At 44.8% G+C, this 21,351-nt stretch overlaps 1 protein-coding gene across 1 annotated transcript in view; it reads left to right on the top strand.

Annotated features, from left to right (window-relative positions):
- Window positions 1-21,351, top strand: part of LOC121552657 (solute carrier family 35 member F1) — a 133,223-nt gene that overhangs the window by 68,478 nt on the left and 43,394 nt on the right. The window contains exon 3 of the mRNA XM_041865648.1: window positions 18,404-18,531. Within this exon, the coding sequence (XP_041721582.1) occupies window positions 18,404-18,531 (128 nt within the window). The remainder of the gene's footprint in view (window positions 1-18,403; window positions 18,532-21,351) is intronic.

Here is a 21,351-nt window from a genome sequence, read left to right as displayed (position 1 = left end):
GTAGAAAGGTTCCGAACTGACAACGCGATCTCCTGTAGTACCGTGCTATGATGGCCCAACATCTTCTCCTGATGGGTAATGGCATGGCGAACAGAGTCCAGGTCCGCTGGGTTCATTACTGGCCGGATCGTTCTGTCACGAGTTGCTAAGCCAGAACCCAGAAGCAGACCAGGACAAGGTAAGTTGAAACGAAGGTGAGTGTTTATTACAAATTCAAGAGTGATGCTGAATAATCCAGGGAACAGAGCGGGCGGCGTTGATTAGTTGTTGGGGGTGCAGTGGTTGATCCCATCCTGGGTCGGCAGCCGCCGACCACCAGGCAGAGGTTGGATGAAGGTTCCGGACGGGTGACTGCAGATGGAGCAAAACGGGGGTAAGTAAGCAACAAACCAACAAGGTGCAAAAACAACAAAACTAACGCTAGGCTCTAAGACTGATACTCTGGTAAACCTACTGTTCATGGCTAACGATCCGGCAGGGACTGGATGTTAGGCCAGAGCCTAAGAAGGGTGATGATCAGGACCAGGTGTGCAGATTGCTGATGGGATGCAGGTGCGGAAATCAAGAGAGCTCCCCGGGAGCGTTCCCGAACCCTCGGGAAACTGGAGATCACGAACAGAAAAACTAGTCACCAGACAGGACCCGACTCAGACTGCCGGGATCGTTACAGTGCCAAAGAGTGCGTTTAGCATTTTATTAACTTGAGTAACTGATGACAATCTAGAGCAGAAGTTTTTTAAATGTCATCCAATGTCAAATTGATTTTACAATGAGATATTTTATTGTTATAGAGATATGTTTGTGCTCACTGTAGATGAAACCAGAACAGGTCTTGGTGAGAACAGTAAGTAACAGAATTATCTAATATCTGAAGGACTGAAACCATCCCTCCACTAACTCCATGGGTGCTAATGTGACGTACACAGAGACCTTTCTTGTAAAACTAAATACTAAATATATTTATTTTGCTTAAGTATCCAGGTGGCTATTAATTTGTTGGAAAGTCTGAGAGAGAATTTAAAGTTTGTATTACAGAGCACAAGAGCAACATCAGAACTGGTGACGAGAAATCCCTTGTGTCCAGACACTTAAATGCGGTGGGACATGATGTGTGCCAACCGAGGTTCCAGGGCATAGAAGTTGTACAGCCACCAAAAAGGTGTTAGATAGGTGATAAATTGCAGTTACAGAGATAGATATTATATCCATGCCTTACAAACAGAAAGCCCTAGAGTGCTGAATGAAGAACTTGTGTTAAGTTGCTTCCTGTGAGCAACAAGGTGCCTATTTCTTTGTTTATCATTTTGTTTCTTTTGAAGCTCTTGTGGAAAATAGTAGAAAATGTCTGTAAATAATGTACGTAAATAATGTACGTAAATAATGTACGTAAATAATGAATGTAAATAATGATTGTGAAAAAAGAAAGAAGCAGTACTGCAATGTGATGTCATCTATAAATATGGGTGAATGCCTACTGTCCGTTTGTTTTGACCTCTGCAGCAAAAAAAAGAACTTCCGTGAGTACGGGTTTTTCCTTTCTTCAAGTATATGCTTTTTGAACCTGGCACCTGAAGACCTTTTGTCACTACAAACATTTGAGCTAAGCACGCCAATTTCTCCTTCTATGATTACACAGAGACCCAACACAGCAAATGCCACCTTGTGTCAGAATCTCCCATCTGCCACCATGGGGACCAACATGCCTGCAGGCTCTCTCTCTTCTCTAACACAATAATGGCTCCCAAGCATATGGCCCAGCAGGTTAAGCCATTGTTTTTCAGGAATCACAGATTAATAGGAATGGCTGCCAGCATTCTTCTGTACCAAACTGTCAGAGCGGAGAGAGCGGGACAGGCTTTGCCAAGTGGAGCCTGTCCAAAATAAATGACTGAACAGCCATAACGGTTAGAATCACTGAAACTCTCAAAACCGTTGCAGAGCGGAGAACCTGAGGAGTGGGTTGGGGTGGAGGAGAAACGTGCAGAAACATTATTTCTATTTTTGTTTGCCCTGTCTCGTCCATCTGTGCTGAACTGGTTGAACTGGTGCCCAGAAAAAAGCAGTCACGAAACCATAAGTATCAACCTCTTCTCTGTTAATAGTTCACAGATACAGTTGAAGTCGGAAGTTTACATACGCCTTAGCCAAATACATTTAAACTCAGTTTTTCACAATTCCTGACATTTAATCCTAGTAAAAATTCCCTGTCTTAGGTCAGTTAGGATCACCACTTTATTTTAAGAATGTGAAATGTCAGAACGATAGTAGAGAGAATGATTTATTTCAGCTTTTAGTTCTTTCATCACATTCCCAGTGGGTCAGAAGTTTACATACACTCAATTAATATTTGGTAGCATTGCCTTTAAATTGTTTAACTTGGGTCAAACGTTTTGGGTAGCCTTCCACAAGCTTCCCACAATAAGTTGGGTGAATTTTGGCCCATTCCTCCTAACTGAGTCAGGTTTGTAGGCCTCCTTGCTCGCACACGCTTTTTCAGTTCTGCCCACACATTTTCTATAGGATTGAGGTCAGTGCTTTGTGATGGCCACTCCAATACATTACATTTAAGTCATTTAGCAGACGCTCTTATCCAGAGCGACTTACATAATTTTTTTATTTTTCATACTGGCCCCCCGTGGGAATTGAACCCACAACCCTGGCATTGCAAACGCCATGCTCTACTAACTGAGCTACATCCCTGCCGGCCATTCCCTCCCCTACCCTGGACGATTGTGCGCGCCCCATAGGTCTCCCGGTCGCGGCCGGCTACGACAGAGCCTGGATTTGAACCAGGATCTCTAGTGGCACAGCTAGCACTGCGATGCAGTGCCTTAGACCACTGCGCTACTCGGGGACTACCTTGACTTTGTTGTCCTTAAGTCATTTTGCCACAACTTTGGAAGTATGCTTTGGGTCATTGTCCATTTGGAAGACCCATTTGCGACCAAGCTTTAACTTCCTGACTGATGTCTTGAGATGTTGCTTCAATATATCCACATAATTTTCCTTCCTCATGATGCCATCTATTTTGTGAAGTGCACCAGTCCCTCCTGCAGCAAAGCAACCCCACAGCATGATGCTGCCACCCCCGTGCTTAACGGTTGGGATGGTGTTCTTCGGCTTGCAAGCCTTCTCCTTTTTCCTCCAAACATAACGATGGTCATCATGGCCAAACAGTTCTATTTTTGTTTCATCAGACCAGAGGACGTTTCTCCAAAAAGTACGATCTTTATCCCAATGTGCAGTTGCAAACCGTAGTCTGGCTTTTTTATGGCGGTTTTGGAGCAGTGGCTTCTTCCTTGCTAATCGGCCTTTCAGGTTGTGTCGATATAGGACTCGTTTTACTGTAGATACTTTTGTACCTGTTTCTGGTTTTTTTCTGAGGTCTTGGCTGATTTCTTTTGATTTTCCCATGATACAAAGAGGCACTGAGTTTGAAGGTAGGCCTTGAAATACATCCACAGGTACACCTCCAATTGACTCAAATGATGTCAATTAGCCTATCAGAATCTTCTAAAGCCATGACATCATTTTCTGGAATTTTCCAAGCTGTTTAAAGGCACAGTCATCTTAGTGTATGTAAACTTCTGACCCACTGAAATTGTGATACAGTGAATTATAAGTGAAATAATCTGTCTGTAAACAATTGTTGGAAAAATTACTTGTGTCATGCACAAAGTAGATGTCCTAACCGACTTGCCAAAACTATAGTATCTTTTCTTTTTTTTGTGGACTTTTATTACCTAATGAATCACCACTAAATGAAATTCGATGCATAGATTTTTCAGTGAAATAGATCTATTTGCCATGAAGGCTAAAAAGCTGGGAAAGCCTCCACTAATGGTCTATTCTATAGAAACACAGACATATAAGAAATGTCAAGGTCGTAATGGATTCACCATGTGACCCTAATATACCCCAGTGTACTGCATAAGGTGATAATACATTGTATTATCTGTGTGGTAGGCTATACTCTAACAGATATCCAGTTGCCACATGTTCACAGACATAGGTGAAAAATCTGTCGATGTGCCCTTGAGCAAGGCACTTAACCCTAATTGCTCCTGTAAGTCGCTTTGGATAAGAGCGTCTGCTAAATGACTAAAATGTAAATGATAGAGGGACTATAATGACATGGCTACTAGGGTAGAGATGTTAGCTGTCTTCAGAAATAGCCTTAACACAGCATTATTCACTCTGTGTGTACTGAATGATGCAATGCAACACTTAATGCCCTTATATTACAATCTAGCAATACCCACAGCCTACCTCTTTTATTTTCATCAATATTTGAACTTTACTTCTCTATGTGATGTTCTAGCAATCAATTGGACAAATAGCCTTCATCAACATCTCCTCTGGTTTTTGTCAGTCACTTTATCAGGCATTTTACACTTGTGCTTTTAGTTGTGTTGAATTGGTTGGACAGAATAGAAATGTGTGTGAATGCTCTCATTCTCTCTTCAATGTGGTGAGAGAGAGAGAGAGAGAGAGAGAGAGAGAGAGAGAGAGAGAGAGAGAGAGAGAGAGAGAGAGAGAGAGAGAGAGAGAGAGAGAGAGAGAGAGAGAGAGAGAGAGAGAGAGAGAGAGAGAGAGAGAGAGAGAGAGAGAGAGAGAGAGAGAGAGAGAGAGAGAGAGAGAGAGAGAGAGAGAGAGAGAGAGAGAGAGAGAGAGAGAGAGAGAGAGAGAGAGAGAGAGAGAGAGAGAGAGAGAGATGAGTTTTAAATAATCTTTATTGGGTCTGGGAGCCCACCACACAAATACTCATAGAAAACCGTATTTACACATCAATTAAAAACACAACTCCAATTCCTCCTCCACAGTAACTGAACACAACAGCATCTGAATACCCCATATACTCATAAACAGATCAATATTGTTGACCAGTTTATAATAGGCAAACTCAATTCTTAGTCTTGCTGCCAACATTCCCTCCAGCATTCCCACCACAGACCCCTGTCCCCGAATACTGTTCTTTCGGGTCTTCCATATGGCTAATTTTGCTGCCCCTAACACAAAATTAAGCAACACAACTACAGCTTTCTGACTAAACCTGTACTTTGGCCCAAATATATACAGTTGGGAAGAGAAAACCTCTCCCAGAGCTGAGAACCAATTAGTGATCAGGTCAATCATCCCGACCAACCTGGGACACTGTAAAAACAGATGTGCCAGTGTTTCAGACTGAGCACAGAATGGACACCCCTCCCCAACAGTAGGATCCAGGTGTACCAGATACATGTTGGTGGCTATGGCTCCATGTATTATCCTCCATTGGAGGTCAGCTGTCCTCTTATCAATAGGCAGTTTGTATAATGTTCGCCAACAGCCTTTTGGGGAGGCACCTGGACCAAGCACACCCGCCCACCTCGTCGATTTTACCCCCTTCCAGGGAAGAGGCATGGGACACCTTTACACATATTCTGTACATGGCCTTCTTTCCCACCTCCTTGAACTCCCCAGCTCCGGGGTATCGAAGGAAAGCAGCATCCCCACGTCCTCCTCGAATGCCCCGCCGCAGCACTAACAATCAGTGCAGGGAACACATAATCCAGACCCTCCTTCCACCGATCAGAATTGGAAGTGTCAGTCACATACTGCAGATGAAGTACTGGCAAGGAATCACAGACCTCAGCGACGACCTTCCTCAGTAGGCGAGACGATCGGATCCCCGCTCTTTCTCCCAGCTCCTCCAACGACCTATTCCTGTTCCACATCAGATGACCCAGCTTAGTACACCCCACGCCTAACAGGCATGAACGTAGGCTAGCTGAACCCAGAACACGGGACTGGATGGCAGTGTTGTGAAAAAGAGGCTCTTCAAAAAGCCACATCCCTGGTGGCGTGCAGGCCTTACGGGACTTGACCAGAACTCTCCAAGCCTGCATAACAGACTCATAAAATGGAGTCAGGCCAGGCAACTTACCCCCCTCCAGCTTTAAGAGGAAAAGGTGCTTGTCTAAGCCCAAACAGCCCGCTCTCCTCATCAATGCGTAGGCTGTGTCAACCCAGCTAGAACCGTCACTGTACAACAGTCTCTGGGCTGCTTGAAGCCGGAAAGCCATGATCCTGGAAGAAATGTCCACCAGGCCTTGCCCACCCTCGTGCAGTGGCAGGTACAGGGCTGAAGCTTTAATCCAATGTTGTCCAGACCAGAAGAAGTTGACAAGGGTCCTCTGAAGCTCTTGTATCAGACCCTTTGGTGGCTGTAAAATCATTAGTCTGTGCCACAGGGTAGAGGCAGCTAGGTTATTAGCTACCAGTACCCTTCCCCTATAAGACAGCGGGGGCAGCACCCATTTCCATCTTGACAGTCTGGCACACACTTTCTCCACTACATCCTCCCAGTTCTTTTTCTGAAAGACATCGGAGCCTAGAAAAAACCCCAAAGTCTTCATCCCATCTCTGCCCCACTGAAGCCCCCCTGGTAACCGTGGAGCGGACCCCATCTGAAGCTGGCCTGCCCACAGCGCTTCACTCTTTCCCCAATTGACTCTAGCTGAGGAGGCCCCTCATACACCTTTAAGGCGTCTGAGAGAACCTTAACATCCTCACCCCCTGTAATAAAAACTGTCACGTCATCTGCATACGCAGACAGTGCTATCGTGGGACCCTTCATTACACCTGGCACAGAGAAACCAGTAAGCTTCGCTCTTAAAAAACAAAGCATTGGTTCAATCGCCAGACTGTATAACTGCCCTGAAATTGGGCATCCCTGCCTGATGCCCCTTTGGACAGGGATGGGACAACTCAAACCACCCCCCACCTTCACCATACACGAGGCCCCAGCATACAGTAACTTCATCCAAGACAAAAAAACATCCCCAAACCCAAAGGCTTTCATTGTTTTAAACAAGTACTGGTGGTCCACACGATCAAAAGCCTTCTCCTGATCCAAAGAAAGTAAACCCACATTTACATCAGACAGTTTACAAATGTCCAAAACATCTCTTATTAGAAACAAGTTGTCAACAATAGAGCGATCAGGTACACAGTAGGACTGGTCCTTGTGGACCAACAATCCCAGATACTCTTTCAACCTGTTTGAGAGACATTTAGAAACAATTTTATATTCTGCACACAGCAAAGCAACAGGTCTCCAATTTTTTATGAGAGCCAAATCCCCCTTTTTTGGCAACAGTGAAAGTACCGCACGTTGACAAGATACAGGAAGAGAGCCCTCATGAAAAGATTCACACACCACTTCATAAAAATCCTCCCCAATAGACCCCCAAAAGTGCTTGTAAAACTCAGATGGTAAACCATCAATGCCAGGGGCTCGGCCTGTTGAGAGCTGCATAACTGCTGTGGACAGCTCTTGCAGTGTAATGTCAGAGTCCAATGCGACTCTTTGCTCAGGTCCCAATTGAGGAAGACCGTGTAACAACTGTTCAGTACACAGAGAGTCACAATCCTCCGCCTTATAGAGGGCAGAATAGAAATCCACGGCATGTTGATGCATTTCACTGTCATCCGTGGTCACCTTCCCATCAGGGAGACGAAGGCAGACCATCTGTTTACGTTGCAATGTCGACTGTCCTAGGTAAAAAAAAAAGCACTAGGAGCATCCATATCCTTGAGGGAAGCGAAACGAGACCTAATCAAGGCACCCTTCACTCTTTCATGCAGAAACGACCTCAATTCATGTTTCTTGTCCTGTAAGTTCATGACTAGTCCGGGGTCATTCTGAGTGAGCAACTTCAATTCAATAGATTTAATGTTCTGCTCAAGGGCCCTGATAGTCTCTTTAACTTCAATTCGAGACAGAGCAGTATACTGTTGACAAAATAATCGTATTTGGGCCTTCCCAACCTCCCACCATTGTCTCAAGGACTCAAAATTCCCTTTTGTAACCCTCCATTTTTCCCAAAACAACAAAAACCTTTCACAAAACATGACATCATGTAACAATTTAACATTAAAATACCAATAAGATGATGACCTTCGTGGACAGGACAAGTGAATATCAACAGTGACAATATGGTGATCAGAGAAACCCACAGGAGTAATGTCACACCTTCCAACCCTACTACAGTATTGCTCAGATACATACAACCTGTCTAACCTTGCTGCACTGACATGACCTTCATTAACTTTTAGCCATGTGTACTGCCTAACTTTTGCATTCCCTTACTCTCCACACATCAGAAAGCTCAAACTCAGTTAATAGACCAGACAGACAAATTGCTGACCGCAGGTGAGGTTCTTCAGCGGTGCGATCAACAGTAAAATCCACTGTACAGTTCCAGTCCCCCCTAAAACCATACACCCCTCTTGGTCACACTGTCTTAAGGTTTCCTTTATTTTATCAAAACCAACAATACGCTCTGTACCCTCATTAGGAGCATAAACATTCAAAAAAACAAACAAAAACCCCCATAACATCCACCTTGACCAATAAAACCCGACCCTTGACAATCTCTGTTGTAGATACCACAGTCACCCCTAAGCCTGAAGAAAACAAGATTGCCACCCCAGCACTGAAATTAGTACCATGACTGAGTATATGCTGCCCCTCCCACCACATACCCCAGTCAGCCGCATTTTCCTCATCACTATGTGTCTCCTGTAGGAAAACTACATTAAGCCTTTTCTGTTTTATTACTTCTAATACCCAAGCCCTCTTATTCCTGTCCCTTCCTCCATTAATGTTGAGAGAACCTACCCTTAGTACCTCCATATAGAAAAGAAAAAGGAAAAGCAGAAGATACCACAGAGAAACCAGACAAAGAGAATAGAACACCCTATGAGGCATAATCATCATCATTATTTAAATTTTCTCTTAACCTGACCACGTTTCCCACCACCCTTTGCTGCTGCAACAGCAGTAACAAATTTCCTCAAGCGAAACCGCTTCTTCTCACTCAACTGGTCTAACCCCACCGTCTTCTGTAACATCACAGCTGACCTCACAAACTTATCAACATCAAAATAATCTGCCAATTTGACAGATTTCCCAAAAGTCTGATCCAGAAACCCTTTTACCTCCTCTAGATCGTAAATTGAGTCCTCACCAGCTGATACCGTATCAAGAGAGATATCCATATCCATATCCTTCTCCTGATCCTCCTCAACTGAGGCCACAGACCACTGACTCCCCTCTACCACATCCCTTTCAACACTCCCCACTTGCACCCCATCACTCGTACCAGGCATCTCCTCCACTACCTGGGAGACTAGCCCCACCTGAACCCCATTACTCGTAGTGGGCATCTCCTCCACTACCTGGGAGACTAGCCCCACCTGAACCCCATTACTCGTAGTGGGCATCTCCCCCCACTACCTGGGAGACTAGCCCCACCTGAACCCCATTACTCGTAGTGGGCATCTCCTCCACTACCTGGGAGACTAGCCCCCCTGTAACCCAGCACTCATAGTGGGCATCTCCTCCACTACCTGGGAGACTAGCCCCCCTGTACCCCAGCACTCATAGTGGGCATCTCCTCCACTACCTGGGAGATGAGCTCCACATGAACCCTCTCCTGTAACCCATTACTTGTAGTGGGCATCTCCTCCACTACCTGGGAGATTAGCTCCACATGTACCCCCTCCTGTACCACAGCACTCGTACTGGGCACCTCCTCACCAGTCTGAGGAAATGGCCCTTCAGATCCATCCTTACCTTCTACAACAAAAAAATCCCCCTGCATAACATTTCCCTCTGGTACAAGTTGCACCTCTGTGCCCTCAACACGGACAACTTGTTCCTCAGCAACAGATGCGTGCGGCTGCTCTGCCACTGTCAGCCCACCTCTTCCTACATCAGTGGGCCCAGGCGTTACGAGGACCACCTGCGCCCCTCCCTCTGCCTTCTCCCTTTTCGGGCAAGCATGTCGCTTATGACCAACATCCCCACACTCAAAACACCGTTGACTACCTGTACTAGCATAAGCCATATACAATCTATTGTCATACTTGACTTTAAACGATAACTCCAAAGTCTGTTCCGGTGAGTCCAAAAACATAAACACCTGTCGCCGAAACGACATTACCTGTTTCAACGCCGGGTGTTTGCAACCCAATGGGACAACCTTAATTGAACTTGCAAACTTCCCAAAGCGCAATAACTCGCGCTCCAATAGCTCATTTGGAATGAACGGCGGTACATTTGAAATCGTTACCCTTGTTGACGGAGAAAAAAGCGGCGTAACTTGAATAAACATTCCTTTAAGAAGTATGCCATGCTCAACCATACGATCAACAAGGCGCTCTTCTTTAAGAAATACCACCACCGCTTTATTCATCCGTGACGCATAAGCAACATTCTCATATCCTACCTTCTCTCCTACGGCGACCAAAACCTCTTCCACCGTGACAGTAGCTTCAGTAACACACCTAAAGCCGTGCCGAGTGACAGGGACGGCGTCCCCGATTCGGGCCGCCATCCCCACCAAAATCAGGGTAATTTCGACACGAAAAACAATATACTTAATTCTACCGCAACAAAAAAATAGAAATAATAACCTTAATCATGCATAGAAGAAAAAAAGGATATCACCAAGAAAAGGAAAACCCAGGATATCTAACTCTACACAACACTCGCACTTAGCACTCACTCAAACAATTCCCAGCACGCACCAAACACTCCCAGCATGCAGAGAGAGAGAGAGAGAGAGAGAGAGAGAGAGAGAGAGAGAGAGAGAGAGAGAGAGAGAGAGAGAGAGAGAGAGAGAGAGAGAGAGAGAGAGAGAGAGAGAGAGAGAGAGAGAGAGAGAGAGAGAGAGAGAGAGAGAGAGAGAGAGAGAGAGAGAGAGAGAGAGAGAGAGAGAGAGAGAGAGAGAGAGAGAGAGAGAGAGAGAGAGAGAGAGAGAGAGAGAGAATATGGGGATGAGGTAGTTGGGTGGGCTAATTACAGATGGGCTGTGTACAGGTGCAGTGATCGGTAAGCTGCTCTGACAACTGATGCTTAAAGTTAGTGAGGGAGATAAGTGTCTCCAACTTCAGAGAGCATATGAAATAGTGCTTTAAGGTGGATTTGATGGAACGGTATAAGACTACAAAGGAAAGAGGTCAGGGCATTTGAAAATTTTTGATTTGAGATATTTTACCACTGATATATTTTACCACTGTGAGAGGTTATTGCGCCCAGCCACAGCTATTTTCAGGTCTCTCCAGAGATGTTAGATCGGGTTCAAGTCCGGGCTCTGGCTGGGCCACTCAAGGACATTCAGAGACTTGTCCCGAAGCCACTCCTGCTTTGTCTTGGCTGTGTGCTTAGGGTTGTTGTCCTGTTGGAAGATTAACCTTCGCCCCAGTCTGAGGTCCTGAGCGCTCTGGAGCAGGTTTTCACCAAGGATCTCTCTGTACTTTGCTCCATTCATCTTTCCCTGGATCCTCACTAGTCTCCCAGTCCCTGCCGCTGAAAAACATCCCCACAACATGATGCTGATACCACCATGCTTCACCGTAGGGATGGTGCCAGGTTTCCTCCAGATGTGAGGCTTCCCATTCAGGCTAAAGAGTTCAATTTTGGTTTCATCAGACCAGAGAATCTTGTTTCTCATGGTCTGATAGTCCTTTAGGTGCCTTTTGGCAAACTCCAAGCGGGCTGTCATATGTCTTTTGCTGAGGAGTGGTTCCGTCTGGCCACTCTACCATAAAGGCCTGATTGGTGGAGTGCTGCAGAGATTGTTGTCCTTCTGGAAGGTTCTGCCATCTCCACAGAGGAACTCTGCAGCTCTATCAGAGTGACCATCGGGTTCTTGGTCAACTCCCTGACCAAGGCCCTTCTCCCCCGATTTTGAGTCTCATAGCAAAGGGTCTGAATACTTATGTAAATAAGCTATTTCAGTTTTTTATATTTTATACATTTACAAACATTTCTAAAAACCTGTTTTTGCTTTGTCATTATGGGGTATTGGTGTAGATTAACGAGGATTTGTATTTATTTAATGTGGAAAAAGTCAAGGGGTCTGAATACTCTTCCGAATGCACTGTGTAAATGTGTGTTTGTGTGTGTGTGTGTGTGTGTTTTGGGGAGAGTTTGGTGAAGTTGTCTCGAGTCATTCATTATCTCCCATGGTATTTTCCTTAAGGAGCCTGGAGGTACTTGGTCAGGTCAATACCTTTGTCCTCCCACTTGGTGATTGCCTCTGAGAGCTCTTTTATTGTTTTTTAGGATGGAGGGAGGCTCTGCCCATCCCATCCTATTGACAGCAGAGGAGACTCATTGAGCTACAGGACCTTGCTGCAGGGATGGTCACAACAGAATACTTACCGCTGATGTACATAGGTTAGATTGTGCTTTTGTCCTTATTACATAATCAATCATGTAATAAGGTATGTCTATACCAGGGTTGGTGGAGGAGGTAGGGGAGGCGGGGAGCAACTAGCCTACCCTTGCCTATCTAACCACACACGTGGCGATATTGAGAGGGTTTTGAAAGCTGTGAGGCTGGAAAGAAAATAGGAGACTTGATTTAGAATTAGGCCTATGTAGAAAGCCCTACACCAATGAAATCAACGATTCCATTAAGTCTGGATGGAGTGGTATTGAATAGCGGCGGCAGGTAGCCTATAGGGGCGGCAGGTAGCCTATAGGGGCGGCAGGTAGCCTATAGGGGTGGCAGGTAGCCTGGTGGGTAGGAGTGTTGGGCCAGTAACCGAAAGGTTTCTGGATCGAATCCCCGAGCTGACAAGGTAAAAATCAGTCGTTCTGCCCCTGAGCAAGGCAGTTAACCCACTGTTCCCCGGGCACCGAAGACGTGGATGTTGATTAAGGCTGCCTTCCACACCTCTCTGATTCAGAGGGGTTGGGTTAAATGCAGAAGACACATTTCAGTTGAATGCATTCAGTTGTACAACTGACTAGGTATCCCCGTTTCCCTTTCCACATTTCAGACACCGAAAAGCAATTTAAATGTATCCAGGGAAATCAGAAAACATCTCCAGACCTGGTTAGAGATGCAGAGGAGATGTGATGAGTATGGGAGGCAGGATATGTAGCAGGCAGCAGCTTTTAACAAGGCCAGAAGAAGAGAACATTAGCCTGTCTGGGTGGTGACAAAGTGCAAATGAAGCTAGCTAGCTAGCACAGGTCCCGGGCGCTTCTCTGGGTACGCACAGACTGATTGGCCATGTAAAAACAATTAATAATGCTACTATAGGAATAGATCCTGCAGTGCTCTGCATTTAACTTACTTTAACTAGTCCCGTGTAGCTCAGTTGGTAGAGCATGGCGTTTGCAACGCCAGGGTTGTGGGTTCGTTTCCCACGGGGGACCAGTATATAAAATAAAATATAAAATGTATGCACTCACTAACTGTGAGTCACTCTGGATAAGAGCGTCTGCTAAATGACTAAAATGTAAATGTAAAGCACTACCAGTCCTATAATTGGATCAGGAATAACGAGACCATTGGATGGTAATCAAGGTTAATCAAGGTGCCGCTCTTTGCCCGAGGTGTGCAAATAAACTCTCATTGCTTACACAGAGATAGGCATAGCAGGGAGAGAGCCCATCACAAAGTCACACAGATCATTGGCGTCCAATCACCTGGCCTTCTGTTTGCATTGTGTCTGATGTGATGTTTGTCGTCTCTAGTCTAATAGACACAGATCAGAAGGTAAATGGAGGAGAAATTTGGGGGACACACACACAGTGGCCTTGAGGATGCCCATTTCACCTAAACTACCTCAGTTACAACACCCAGTCACATAGTATGTGAGACAGTCCGCACCCCCACACCTCTAAGGATAATACATGGCCTAGTGGTGGTACCTACCCAGGCTGAACTAACACATAGGGAGGGTATACTGTTACAATCATATTTTTAAATAATCTATCAGCAAGTAGCCTAGCCTACAATTACAAGAGAATACATTCAGTACATGAATGAAGCCAATAGACTAGTGGTCTCAAATATATTGTTAATGAAACGATGTAGGCATTATGACCTTTTTAACCAATAAGAAAATATGTCAAATGACTTGAATAGCCTATGGGAAAAGTGTAAAAATGTGTATTCGCATCAGTAGGCTAAGTGACTGAAATGCATCAGAGAAGTATTGGAAAGTTCAGGAAAACGTCAGGGAAGCTCATCAGGTAGGCTATAGGCCTAATGTTTGTGTGTGTGTGTGTGTGTGTGTGTGTGTGTAGAGAAGATCTGCATTGCTTTCAATTGCTGCTTTCAATTGCTAGACTAATGATCATCAGCACTCAGCTCAATTTAGCTAACATTTCCCAGCCTAATTGTAACCAAATATCCAAACAGAGATTCAGTGAAAAGAAAGATTGATTTATCAAGACAAGTTCCAATGCTTGTCTCAAAGCAGCAATGACGCTGTCCCAATCAAAACGGAGCTGGAATTATCAGTTGACCACACATGGCAATTGCTTTAAATTTATAATAACCAGTGGTAAAGTGCTATCTTTTTAGGTAGCCTACCGGAGCACAATTCTTTATTATTATTACATAATCATTTCTGAATGAAAGTTGATACCTACATGTAGCCTATTGTAGGCTATAAAATCATTTAGAATATACATACAATAGACCTACATCATCCAAATTACACGATTGCCTATGTCTACACATAAGTGGCTCAATGAAAATGTTCTATTTTTAAAATCCTAAAACACCAAATTAGGCCTACCTTATTATAAATTAGGCCATCATCACTGTCAATCGTGAAGGATAATTCTTCACGTTTTACAGGTGAAACGTCCATGCTGCATGCATGCCAACCATTTGATCCCAATCAGTTTCATGGGAATATGCATTTCGATCTTCTTGAATGAAGTAGACTAAGTAGCATACTGTTTAATCGAATTTTAGAGCAGATGGAGTTAAACACAGCCACCTGTATTTTGTTTCAATCAAAGCATATTTTAGCCTATGGCACCTGCTGTTGAGTTCTGTCCACATGAGAAAAGAAAATCAACATTTCAGCACAATCATCCTAAATTGTCATCAGAAATTACGTGGTGTTTTTGGTATAACAGTAGCCTAACATTATCTATGCTATTATATTCGGTTTGTTATGTAGAATACTAATTAATCAAGACATAGCACCATTCTGAGAAGTGGCGGAGTGTGGAAGAGGCACTACACCCCTGATTTATAACGGTTGGATGACTTTGGGAGTTTTATCTCTAACTACTTTTTACACCATCGCAGCAAAATCAAAATCATATGGGGCTAAAGCCCCAAAAGCCACATCCTGGTGACGTCCCTGGTCCTTAGAGAGATGTATAGAGAAAGAACACACAGTGACATCCCTGTTTAACCTAACAGATAACCTGCTCTTGAAGCTGGACACTAAGCTATGGACATAAAGCTAAGTAAATACACCTGGACTTTTAGGAAACATTAACCTTTCTCCTCGTGAACAGTGGCAGGCTGGCTGATTTTTGTCCTGTGTGACCCGTACCCAGTGATTGAGATTGAACACGTCCCAGTGGATTGTAATGGCCTGTAGTAGAGCACAGAACCATCAGAGTCTGGGAAAGGAAACAGCTCCCCATCACAGCACTGCACTCTGCAATCCCTCCAGTCAAGGAAAGGAAGCCATTTTGAACTATTTCCCTACAAATGTTTAACTCCAGGAATCTGCACAACTGGTGGCATATCTCTGTGTGCTTAGAAAGACTCTCAATATATGCAAATGCATAGTAATTAGAAACAATTTCATTCAGTGCATCTGTTACAAGTTTATGTAATTATTCAAGCACTGCAAAATGGGTTACAGCAACTGTTTCACAAACACAGACTATATGCTCATAGCTACAGTATTAGCTTAGATTTCTTATAAAGCACCAGCACATTTATCAGTGTTCGAACGGTATCAGTGTGCAAGACTATAGCTACCGTAGTAATAACCCCACCAACCTGTTTGACAGTTTGATGTTTTTGAGCATGAAAATAATTAGCTTTTGGATGCCTCCTACCCGCTCCTCTGTAAATAGTGTTGGACTGAAGGTCTGCACACGCTTCTTTGTTGTCTCTAATTATTCGTCCTCTCCTGCCTGACACTCTTTCTCTCTCTCTCTCTAACCACACTCGGATCCCAGAGAGCTGTCTTTTGCAATTATGGTCATAAAGAAAAGCAGACATTTTAGAATGCTCTCATGTTGTGCTAAGAGATTACTGCACACAGTGCTAGCTATAATAACTGAAAACAAATAACTAGCTAGCCGCATTGTTCTACTGAGATTACAGGGAGGTTTTTTTCCTCCCATGATCATTGGGAAGAGGCTGACTTCTCTCAAGGGTGGTTTTGTTTATCTGTTTGTTTTGTCATGTTAATTGCTTCCCTCGTTGTATCTGTCTTCTAATTAATTTTGAAATGTTAGCCATGCACTGAAGCTGAAAGGGAAATCTTATATATGGATGTTAAGGCTTATAAGAAGCTTACACACTTAACTCTAGTCAATGCTACATGACCAAAGGTATATGGACACCTGCTCATCGAACATCTCATTCTAAAATAATGGGCATTAATATGGAGTTGGTCCCCCTTTGCTGGTATAACAGCCTCCACTCTTCTGGGAAGGCTTTCCACTAGAACATTGCCGTGGGGACTTGCTTCCATTCAGCCACAAGAGCATTAGTGAGGTCGGGCACTGATGTTGAGCGATTAGGCCTGGCTCGCAGTCGGCGTTCCAATTCATCCCAAAGGTGTTCGATGGCGTTGAGGTCATGGCTCTGTGTAGGCCAGTCAAGTTATTCCACACCGATCTCAATAAACAATTTCTGTATGGACCTCGCTTTGTGCAGGGGGCATTGTCATGCTGAAACAGGAAAGGGCCTTCCCCAAACTGTTGCCACATAGTTGGAAGCACAGAATCGTCTAGAATGTCATTGTATGCTGTAGTGTTAAGATTTCCCTTCACTGGAACTAAGGGGCCTTGCCTTAACCATGAAAAACAGCCCCAGACCATTATTCCGCCACCAAACTTTACAGTTGGCACTATGCATTCAGGCAGGTAGCGTTCTCCTGGCATCCGCCAAACTCAAATTCGTCTGTCGGACTGCCAGATGGTAAAACGTGATTCATCACTCCAGTGAACACATTTCCACTGCTCCTGAGTCCAATGGTGGCGAGCTTTACACCACTCCAGCCGACGCTTGGCATTGCACATGGTGATCTTAGGCTTGTGTGTGGCTGCTCGGCCATGGAAACCCATTTCATGAACCTCCCAACAAACAGTTATTGTGCTGACGTTGCTTCCAGAGGCAGTTTGGAACTCATTCTAAAATAATGGGCATTAATATGGAGTTGGTCCCCCTTTGCTGGTATAACAGCCTCCACTCTTCTGGGAAGGCTTTCCACTAGAACATTGCCGTGGGGACTTGCTTCCATTCAGCCACAAGAGCATTAGTGAGGTCGGGCACTGATGTTGAGCGATTAGGCCTGGCTCGCAGTCGGCGTTCCAATTCATCCCAAAGGTGTTCGATGGCGTTGAGGTCATGGCTCTGTGTAGGCCAGTCAAGTTATTCCACACCGATCTCAATAAACAATTTCTGTATGGACCTCGCTTTGTGCAGGGGGCATTGTCATGCTGAAACAGGAAAGGGCCTTCCCCAAACTGTTGCCACATAGTTGGAAGCACAGAATCGTCTAGAATGTCATTGTATGCTGTAGTGTTAAGATTTCCCTTCACTGGAACTAAGGGGCCTTGCCTTAACCATGAAAAACAGCCCCAGACCATTATTCCGCCACCAAACTTTACAGTTGGCACTATGCATTCAGGCAGGTAGCGTTCTCCTGGCATCCGCCAAACTCAAATTCGTCTGTCGGACTGCCAGATGGTAAAACGTGATTCATCACTCCAGTGAACACATTTCCACTGCTCCTGAGTCCAATGGTGGCGAGCTTTACACCACTCCAGCCGACGCTTGGCATTGCACATGGTGATCTTAGGCTTGTGTGTGGCTGCTCGGCCATGGAAACCCATTTCATGAACCTCCCAACAAACAGTTATTGTGCTGACGTTGCTTCCAGAGGCAGTTTGGAACTCGGTAGTGAGTGTTGCAACCAAGGACAGACAATTTTTACACACTTCAGCACTGGGCAGTCCCGTTCTGTGAGCTTGTGTGGCCTACCACTTCGCGGCTGAGCCGTTGCTGCTCCTAGACGTTTCCACTTCACAATAACAGCACTTACAGTTGACCGGGGCAGCTCTAGCAGGGCAGAAATTTGACAAACCGATGACGGTTTGTCATTGACAGCCATTCTACTGCCAATGTTTGTCTATAGAGATTGCATGGCTGTGTGCTCGATTTTATACACCTGTCAGCAATGGGTGTGGCTGAAATAGCCGAATCCACTAATTTGAAGGGGTGTCCACATACTTTTGGAAATATTGTGTATATCCACCAAAAACATCTCATTAGCATACAGTTATATTCCCTGTGGGAACAGACGTTGTTAAAACATTTTTCTCTTATCCTCTTCACAGGTGAGGAGAATCTGCTGGCAATACTGAAGAGGCGATGGTGGAAGTACATGATTCTGGGATTGATAGACATCGAGGCTAACTACCTAGTTATCAAAGCCTACCAATACACCACACTAACCAGCGTACAGGTGAGTCTGTTTACATCAATCACATCTGAACCTGTGTGTGTGTGTGTGTGTGTGTGTGTGTGTGTGTGTGTGTGTGTGTGTGTGTGTGTGTGTGTGTGTGTGTGTGTGTGTGTGTGTGTGTGTGTGTGTGTGTGTGTGTGTGTGTGTGTGTGTGTGTGTGTGTGTGTGTGTGTGCGCGTGCGTGCGTGCAAACATGTGTGTAGGTGTTTGTGTCTACTATTTTATTATGCTGGTCCCTAGACATCCCCCTGACTGGTCAGCCATAAGACGGTAAAACAGCAATGGCCTTTGTTGAGTCCAGACACGTAGGCAGAAATTGCCGTGTGGCTGGGCCTGAGTAAAAGTGACTGTGCCAACATTTTCCAGCAAAAATACCCAGACATCAGTAGTGTAGTCGTGGTGCATGGAAAAGTGGTTATACTCAACATTTCCCAAACGGCCTGCCTGGCGAATGAATAGGCGACCTGTGTGAAAGATTCGATGAAAAACAGATGTAGGCTACTCTGAATGACCTAAAATCATGGCAATGCGAAATACATCCACCATGATATCCAGAATTAAATAATAGGCTTAGCCCTTATGGCTGATATATTAGGCTAAGGGACCAGATAAGCCGATGCTAGTTGCTGCTGATTCATCTCTGTATTGTACGTTTTGCTAGAGGACATTTATGGGTTACAAAAAAAGGCCTAGGGTACATTAAATTCCATACACCATGGTTTCCACATATTTCTACCCTAATATTACTAATCTTGTATAACTTTTCTATGCTGTACACTTTGCCACATGATTTCTGTAGGCCTAGGCTATTTCGTCTATAGGGGAAATGGTGATCGCTACCAGATCGAGTCTGGGCCCTGGCTGAAATCTCATAGCCTGTCTCTAAAGCTCTTCTATAGAGAAGCAAAATGAAGAGTCTAAACTGTAGAACTCATGAGACATGGGAATAAATGCACAATTCTCGTTATGAATGCGAATATCAGGAGTCAGAGAACAGAGCGGAGTGCGGAGCTGTCTGGTGCTGAAATCTTTGATTCGACTTTCGTGGGCTCAGCCAGCGCCGGCTCATGTGGTGCTGAATAATATCATCCTATGCTATGGTTTCACACTCACACTTTTCAAACCCATATTGGCAAATATTTCACGACTGTTTTTCTGTAGGCTACTTTGTGCATGATTTCTCTATTACACTACATCATTGATATGGTGTATACACTATAGATCCAAAAGTATGTGGACTCCCCTTCAAATTAGTGGATTCAGCTATTTCAGCCACACCCGTTGCTGACAATTGTATAAAATCGAGCACAGTACACAGCCATGCAATGTCCATAGACAAACATTGGCTGGACTTACTGAAGAGCTCAGCGACTTTCAACGTGGCACTGTCATAGGATGCCACCTTTCCAACAAGTCAGTTTGTCAAATTTCTGCCCTGCTAGAGCTGCCCCGGTCAACTGTAAGTACTGTTATTGTGAAGTGGAAACGTCTAGGAGCAACAACGGCTCAGCCGCAAAGTGGTAGGCCACACAAGCTCACAGAACAGGACCACCGAGTGCTGAATCATCTGTCCTTGGTTGCAACACTCACTACCGAGTTCCAAACTGCCTCTGGAAGCAACGTCAGCACAATAACTGTTCGTCGGGAGCTTCATGAAATGGGTTTCCATGGCCGAGCAGCCGCACACAAGCCTAAGATCACCATGCGCAATGCCAAGCGTCGACTGGAGTGGTGTAAAGTGAATCACACTTCACCATCTGGCAGTCCGATGGAAGAATCTGGGTTTGGTGGATGCGTGGAGAACGCTACCTGCCCTAATACATAGTGCCAACTGTAAAATTTGGTGGAGGAGGAATACTGGTCTGGGGCTCTTTTTCATAGTTCAGGCAAGGCCCCTTAGTTCCAATGAAGGGAAATGTTAACGCTACAGCATACAATTACATTCTAGACGATTCTGTGCTTCCAACTATGTGGCAACAGTTTGGGGAAGGCCCATTCCAGTTTCAGCATGACGATGCCCCCGTGCACAAAGCGAGGTCCATACAGAAATGGTTTGTCGAGATCGGTTTGGAAGAACTTGACTGGCCTGCACAGAGTCCTGACCTCAACCCCATCGAACACCTTTGGGATGAATTGGAATGCCGACTGCAAGCCTAATCGCCCAACATCAGTGCCCGACCCTCACTAATGCTCTTGTGGCTGAATGGAAGCAAGTCTCCACAGCAATGTTCAACATCTAGTGGAAAGCCTTCCCAGAAGAGTGGAGGCTGTTATAGCAGCAAAGGGGGGACCAACTCCATATTAATGCCAGGATTTTGTAATGAGCAGGTGTCCATATACTTTTGGTCATGTAGTGTATCTCCACTACACTACTTTGAAACGCATTTGTGGGGATTAAGAAGTGAGTATACGCAATACCCTCTGAAAAAAAGTGGCAAACAGCTTATTGAACAAAGAAGCAAGGAAGAATAGAAAGCCCTGAAAGTGTTTTCATTAAGCCCAAAAGTGCACACTTTTTGCCGTTTGAAAACAGCCACACACAATACAATACAAACACTTTAGGCCTATATCTTGAACTGTACGGGTATGAAACTTACGGGTATGAAATTAAGAGCTCACTTTGAATAAGCAAACGCTACTCTATAGGCATTCAGACATTAAGTCATTATGCATAATACCACGGCAGGTATGAATACAACAGCTCAGTTTGAATCAAACACATATAGGCGGGGCCTACCAAGGCAGGCATGAAAGCATTAGGCTAAATTGTATATTAACAGTATCCAGTCTTACCTTTCTTGTGTTTCACATTTTACAGCA

This window comes from Coregonus clupeaformis, chromosome 36 (genome assembly GCF_020615455.1).
Source record: "Coregonus clupeaformis isolate EN_2021a chromosome 36, ASM2061545v1, whole genome shotgun sequence".
NCBI classification, from domain to species: Eukaryota; Metazoa; Chordata; class Actinopteri; order Salmoniformes; family Salmonidae; genus Coregonus; species Coregonus clupeaformis.
Note: the sequence above shows the minus strand (reverse complement) of the source record. Positions and strands in the feature narration are given on the sequence as shown.